General features: G+C 47.7%; 1 protein-coding gene across 1 annotated transcript; it reads right to left on the minus strand.

Annotated features, from left to right (window-relative positions):
* Positions 1–4276: 4276 nt before the first annotated feature.
* Positions 4277–6643, minus strand: LOC119281456. Its single transcript, XM_037561974.1, has 9 exons — positions 6323–6643; positions 6060–6136; positions 5695–5923; positions 5437–5591; positions 5296–5341; positions 5098–5189; positions 4912–5008; positions 4757–4813; positions 4277–4659 (listed from the first exon to the last, which is right to left on the minus strand). The coding sequence occupies exons 1-9, from the start codon at positions 6464–6466 to the stop codon at positions 4552–4554; spliced, it is 1005 nt and encodes a 334-aa protein (XP_037417871.1). The 5' UTR covers positions 6467–6643; the 3' UTR covers positions 4277–4551.
* Positions 6644–7658: the final 1015 nt, after the last annotated feature.

A 7658-nucleotide genomic window follows, 5' to 3' on the forward strand; every position in this document is an offset into this window, starting at 1 on the left:
TGCTCCGGCGAGTGCGCGGGGCGGCGACGGCGGCAAAGTGCGGCGGTGGCGGTGAGATCCGGCGGCGGCGGCGCGGCTAAGTGCGGCGGCGGTGGTCGATCTGCGGGGCAGGCGCGGCTCGGGAGGAAAGAGAGGCGGCGGGGCTAGGCGCGGCTTTTAAGGAGGGGGAGGGACGAGATGGCGTGGAGGAGGGGGCAAGGCAAGGCGGCGCGAGAGGCGGACTCCGGGAGGGAAACGGCGACAGCGATGCGTGCGGGAGGCGGAGTCGGGGACGAAGGCGGCGGCTTGCTGGGCCATGGCCAGGCTCGGGTGCTGGGCCGGCCCAGTCGGCGAGGAATTTTATTTTACAGACATTAAATAAAAATAAAACCAATAAAATAAAAATACAACCTAGGCATATAATATATCAAAATTTTCAGAAAAAGATTTCCTACGAGATGAACATTATTCTAGTTACAAATAAAATACACAAAAATTCAGATATTCAAAGAGTGCTACTGGTCTAATAAAACCCAACGAAAATCATTTTAAAAATACCAAAATTAATTCAAAATTATTTCTCTCAAATTTTGTGATGTAAGGAATCATGTTACCCTAATTTCTGTATATTTTATTTTTGGAGAAAAATAATTTGAATAAAACCCAAATAACTCCAAATTGAAAATAAATTCAAAAGAACTTTGAGTTTAATTGTTTGAAACTCCCAACTCATATTTCATATGTTTTGAAGAAGTCATTTTATCTTCGCTCGTGAAAATCATTGAGTTGCATAAAGTTCCAGGATTGGAAATATTTTCCAAATGAAATTCAAATATTTTCAACACCCCTTGTCATCTAAATAAATGGAAGAAGTCATGTCATCTTCTCTCCAGGGTTTTGTGATGAAAAGAATTTGAATTCATGAAGATCAGAAAAGAAAATGAAAGTTTGGGAAAGTCCTTTTATTCCCTCTTATTTAACTTTCAAAAGTTTCGAATTTCACTCAATCAGTCACACAACAGTCAACCAAACAATCAATCTATCTATTTATTTATAACATTCCAAAATTTAGAATTTTGGGATGTTACACATCATCTTGTGCTTGTGATCTCCATCTTCGAAGCACCGTCGTGATCACCATCGTCACCGGCGCGACACCTTGATCTCCATCGTAGCATCGTTGTCGTTACGCCATCTATTGCTTCTACGACTATCGCTACCGCTTAGTGATAAAGTAAAGCAATTACATGGCGTTTGCATTTCATACAATAAAGCGACAACCATATGGCTCCTGCCAGTTGCCGATAACTTCGGTTACAAAACATGATCATCTCATACAATAAAATATAGCATCACGTCTTGACCATATCACCTCACAACATGCCCTGCAAAAACAAGTTAGACGTCCTCTACTTTGTTGTTGCAAATTTTATGTGGCAGCTACGGGCTTAGCAAGAACCGTTCTTACCTACGCATCAAAACCACAACGATAGTTCGTCAAGTTAGTGCTGTTTTAACCTTCGCAAGGACCGGGCGTAGCCACACTCGATTCAGCTAAATTTAGAGAGACAGACACCCGCCAGCCACCTTTAAGCACGAGTGCTCGTAAGGTGAAACCAGTCTCGCGTAAGCGTACGCGTAATGTCGGTCCGGGCCGCTTCATCTCACAATACCGCCGAACCAAAGTATGACATGCTGGTAAGCAGTATGACTTGTATCACCCACAACTCACTTGTGTTCTACTCGTGCATATGACATCACGCATAAAACCAGGCTCGGATGCCACTGTTGGGGAACGTCGTAATTTCAAAAAAATTCCTACGCACACGCAAGATCACGGTGATTGCATAGCAACGAGAGGGAAGAGTATTGTCTACGTACCCTCGTAGACCATAAGCGGAAGCGTCATGACAACGCGGTTGATGTAGTCGTACGTCTTCCGATCCGACCGATCCAAGTACCGAACGTATGGCACCTCCGAGTTCAGCACACGTTCAGCTCGATGACGATCCCCGGACTTCGATCAAGCAAAGTGTCGGGGATGTGTTCCGTCAGCACGACGGCGTGGTGACGATGATGATGCTCTACCGGCGCAGGGCTTCGCCTAAACTCCGCGACGATATGACCGAGGTGGAATATGGTGGAGGGGGGCACCGCACACGGCTAAGGAACGATCCGTAGATCAACTTGTGTGTTCTAGGGCGCCCCCCTGCCCCCGTATATAAAGAAGCCAAGGGGGAGGGGGCGGCCGGCCAAGGAGGGCGCGCCAAGGGGGAGTTCTACTCCCACCGGGAGTAGGACTCCCTTCTTTCCTAGTTGGAGTAGGAGAAAGGGGAAGGAGGAGGAAGAAGGGAAGGAAGGGGGGGGGCGCCCCCCTCTCCTTGTCCTATTCGGACTAGGGAGGGGAGGGGGCGCAGCCCACCTCTTGCCTCCTCTCCTCTTCTCCCTTAGGGCCCATGAAGGCCCAATAACCCCCGGGAGGGTTCCGGTTACCCCCCGGTACTCCGGTAAAATGCCGATTTCACACGAAACACTTCCGATGTCCAAACATAGGCTTCCAATATATCAATCTTTATGTCTCGACCATTTCGAGACTCCTCGTCATGTCTGTGATCACATCCGGGACTCCGAACAAACTTCGGTACATCAAAACTTATAAACTCATAATGAAACTGTCATCATAACGTTAAGCGTGCGGACCCTACGGGTTCGAGAACTATGTAGACATGACCTAGAACAATTCTTGGTCAATAACCAATAGCGGAACCTGGATGCCCATATTGGCTCCTACATATTCTACGAAGATCTTTATCGGTCAAACCGCATAACAACATACGTTGTTCCCTTTGTCATCGGTATGTTACTTGCCCGAGATTCGATCGTCGGTATCCAATACCTAGTTCAATCTCGTTACCGGCAAGTCTCTTTACTCGTTATGTAATGCATCATTTCATAACTAACTCATTAGCTACATTGCTTGCAAGGCTTATAGTGATGTGCATTACCGAGAGGGCCCAGAGATACCTCTCCGACAATCGGAGTGACAAAACCTAATCTCGAAATACGCCAACCCAACATGTACCTTCGGAGACATCTGTAGTACTCCTTTATAATCACCCAGTTACGTTGTGACGTTTGGTAGCACCCAAAGTGTTCCTCCGGTAAACGGGAGTTGCATAATCTCATAGTTAGAGGAACATGTATAAGTCATGAAGAAAGCAATAGCAATATACTAAACGATCAAGTGCTAGGCTAATGGAATGGGTCATGTCAATCACATCATTCTCCTAATGATGTGATCCCGTTAATCAAATGACAACACATGTCTATGGTTAGGAAACATAACCATCTTTGATTAATGAGCTAGTCAAGTAGAGGCATACTAGTGACGTTTATGTTTGTCTATGTATTCACACATGTATCATGTTTCCGGTTAATATAATTCTAGCATGAATAATAAACATTTATCATGATATGAGGAAATAAATAATAACTTTATTATTGCCTCTAGGGCATATTTCCTTCAGTAGTTTCGGTGTTTGATCGGTCGAGCCGTGAAGACGTACGACTACATCAACCGCGTTGTTCTAACGCTTCCGCTTTCGGTCTACGAGGGTACGTGGACAACACTCTCCCCTCTCGTTGCTATGCATCACCATGATCTTGCGTGTGCGTAGGAATTTTTTTGAAATTATTACGTTCCCCAACACTCATCACCAGCCATCTCCGCACCGACCTCTCTGCAACTACCTTCTCACTCGCGTAGCTTCCTACGGCGCTCCCTTCTGGCGACATTCTTCGCCTTGCAACTGGCAACCACAGTCCAGGATCCCCACGGATTCCGCCCAGGCATCATCCATGCCCCCGGTGGCGGATAAGGTAGTCGACAACAACATCTACGACGGTGGATGAGGGCGGCAGCGCGAACGGGTAGCAAGGGTGCAGGTGGGTGGCGGCATGGACACGGGAGGAGTGCGCTCAATTTGATGGACCAGTCAATTTGAAGTGGATTTGAAATAGGTCCGGCCTGTCTGACCCGACATATCGGACGCATCCAGACGCCCCTATATCCAACCCACATATGAGCTGGGTATTGGGAGGTGCCCGGTCAGCCTGGACGTTTGGACTGAGTTTGTCAGGTCTTGGGTGGTGAAAGTTTTTTGTCTGGCAGTGGTTGGGCCCGACCACCGGACGTTTGGTGCGGAAATGGGGCTCCGGCCATAGATGCTCTAAATGCACACCACCGGATGAAAAATGGAATTGCTAGCCGTTCATTTTGGATCGTGTCTTTCACATGTGAAAAATCTTGCTGTACTTGGAGAAGAACGAGATATACTTTGGGATGCAAAAAAGGTGGATTCACCGCTGAAGAAGCGAACGCATCTCTGTTTGTCAGTCTACAGAAAAACTGCAGACTCTTTCCTAGTGCTAACATGAAGCTACTGCACCGTGGAGTCCAATATTTCTCTGTTGCAACCCAACCGCCCTATCACCGGTTTCCGGATCAGGCAGTTGGCCTATGTCATCTTCTGCATCTCCCGGTCCTCACAGATGAACCTGGTCTGTCCTCCTTCAACTGAAACCTGAAGCTACGGCGGCACGGGAGACCTTCGGGCTAGGATTCTGAACTAGCACCAGCAACGGCTGTGAAGAGTAGCACGCGTCGGCATGAGATGTCCTCTGCAGTATCACCGGGTGTTAGATTCAAATGCAACAACTCTGCGATCATAACACAAAGATGAACAAATAACTGAATTAATTGTTCAGTGTTGCCTACCACTCCGACATGCCATTGGTCCGAGACGAGCCCTCTGAAATCGGCTGCATCCATTTCCTGTGTCGTTACAGTATGCACGGCGCATTTCAGTCGAGTGTTTCTGACCATAAGAACACAAGATGCTAAAGAAATGAAGTGAGGTTAGGTGACCATACCACGCTGTAAATGGGTGGCATTGCAATCTCCCAGTTTGACTTCATCAGGGGCATGACCGGCAGGTGGAGTGATGCTTCAGGGATCCTGAAGCTCCACCTGGACATTTGGAATTCATGTCACATTTCAGCTCAAGATGGTGTTTCGGTTGCTTCTAACGACCCTGTCCGGCGATAATCTATACTCACCCAATGTACATGAAGATGCAGAACTGCACCCATTCGCGTACCAACACGCGGAACCAGTAGTTATCCGGCGTATCATCAGCCCTCATGTACACCTGAAGTCACAAATGGCACCATCACAGTTCAGTATGCATCTTCTTACCAATTTCTGATCGTACCATAAGAAAACTGTGTGCATGCGCAGCCAAAGCTGATTGTTACCATGATGAATGCCACTGCTGCCACCTGCATTGTACCCTGAAATCTCCTGAAGAGAAGAAAACAAGGAGCTAAGCACATGCGTTATTATTTTAAGAGTACAAAAAATACTGCAAGTGTTCGTCAGGAATAAGGACCGCTTACTTAAACATTGTGTACTTGGTGTTGAGTGTCCCATGCAGTGAATGGATGTCTTCCTCCTCCACGAAATTAAGCTGCTCGCGCAGAACCAGCAGGCATTGCGACGTGCGGCGGAATATGATGTAGAATGACGCGAAGTAGTTCATCAGAAGAAAACCCTGTCCAAAATCAGAGCACAGTTTCTGATCATCTGGCTTCTTGGATAGCTAATTGTACAGAATCCCCAAACAAATAAATCGCAGAAGAAGACAGATGGCTTACGGTGAAATAAGGGACTGCGGCTTTATAGCCGATGAGGCTAAGGTAGAGGAGGCATCCGAGCCCCGCAGTCGTGCGTCTCTCCCGGATGGAGAGGCGCTCGTACATGATGCAGTAGCCGTGCGAGATGAGCATGAAGGAGACGAAGGAGGCCGTCTGGAAGAGGATCCCCGTCACGTACACGCCGAACGACATCCACAGCGAGCATGTGTGGAGGTGTACGCACGAGTACCTGCATACACGCCACCCAAATTCAGACCTTCTGCAGCAACTTCAGGGGGCTTGTTCACATTTTTTTTCAGGGATCAAAGTTGCCAAACTGAACATTGTGAAGTGAGAAAATATGCAAAAAGAATCGGACTGCTCACCAGAACAGAAACGAGAGTGCCATTTGCAAAGCTTTGATCAGGGGAACCAAGGCCAGGATCCACTGAAGGTTATTCGCCTGCCGTAAAACGAAGCAAAATTATAAAACTAACCAACACAACGGAATTACGAATGCAATAGTCTCTGTCAATTTAATCAGACGCCCAAAGCAGAGTTTACATACTGAAAATTCTGTCTAAAGTTCATATATAGTTCTGGCAGAAAAAAAAAAGTTGTTGAAATTGAACGGCAGGATTCAACAGACCTGGAAGTGCCGATTCCTCCAAGAGCTGAAGGCCCAGGAGATCCCCGACGCCGCCCATATCGCCAAGAAGCCGAGGTAGAGCGACGGGAGAGGCTGGTAGGCGCTGCTCAGCGCCGGGAGAGAAGACGACGAGGCCTCTTGCATCTTCTTGCACGGGCAACCGACCACTGGCAATGCAGAGAAACACGAAGAAGATCTTGGCGAAGATGGGATGGAGTTCAATCACGAGAGGCTTGAACGGATTGATGACGATGGATTGGAGCAGCAGTGTGCGTAGATATAGATAGATAAATAGACAGGGCTTGGATTTGATTTTATCATGGCAACGGTGCGGTAATGGGTTTGGCGTCTCGGGGAAGAAGGGGAGTACGTGCGACCCCTTTTTTTCTCACCAGAAGCGTTATGGGAGTGTAGGAGTAGTTAGGGTTGGTTGCTTATTGGAGGGAAAATACTAAAGGCAACGGCTCTATTCGTGTCCAACTAATTAAACAAAAGAAATTAATTAATTAATATAAACCAGGGCTTATTATTCTCTTCTCTTTGGTGTCCTCGTTGACTTGTGCCTGGAACAACAACATATGTGCGCGTACGTGTGCATTCCTTTGGCGGTCCCAAGGGTCACTTTTTCTTTCACAAGATGATGCATTTTCGTTTGACTTTGAACTGACATGTAGGGTCAAGAGTCACTTTATTTACGGAAAAATATATGTATACCACGACACAGAAATTAAGATATGGTATGCGATCGTAATAGTAGTAGGTGGTAGAAATGAGAGAAGAAAAAGCTTGCAGGCCTGTATAACAGGGAACGAAGAAAGATCATGTCACGAATTTGTAGGGCAGGAAATGCTAAAGAACCCGTTCTCGAAGAAATATTTTGGTGAAGTACTCGCAAGGCACGGACCATGCCTTACCGCCGGAATTAGCTAGCGCTGTAATATCGGCGGATCGTGGCCGCAGATCGCGCATCCTCATGTATAGGGCACCATGGTTTGTTTTTTTCGAGTATTTAATCAAAAACTACCACAATTCACGGAACCGTGACGAAAAACTACCACTTTACGATTTTATCCCGAAAACTACCACTTTTTTACTAATCTATGACTAAAAACTACCATGTCGTGGAACCGCCCACTTCGCCGCGGTTAATCACGTTTCTGCCAGGCCGGGCCCATATTTCAGGCGCCAACGGGCCAACATGTGCAGCCGGAGCCGCACTTCGCCGCAGGTGCAACCGCGGAAGCCGCTCGCCGCTGGAGTCGCCGGCCGTGGCCGCGGGTGCCCCTCCCCCCTCCCCGCCGCCCTTCGCCCCTGGCTGCGCTGGTCGCCGCCGCCG

Source organism: Triticum dicoccoides, chromosome 3B (genome assembly GCF_002162155.2).
Source record: "Triticum dicoccoides isolate Atlit2015 ecotype Zavitan chromosome 3B, WEW_v2.0, whole genome shotgun sequence".
In the NCBI taxonomy this organism is placed as follows: Eukaryota; Viridiplantae; Streptophyta; class Magnoliopsida; order Poales; family Poaceae; genus Triticum; species Triticum dicoccoides.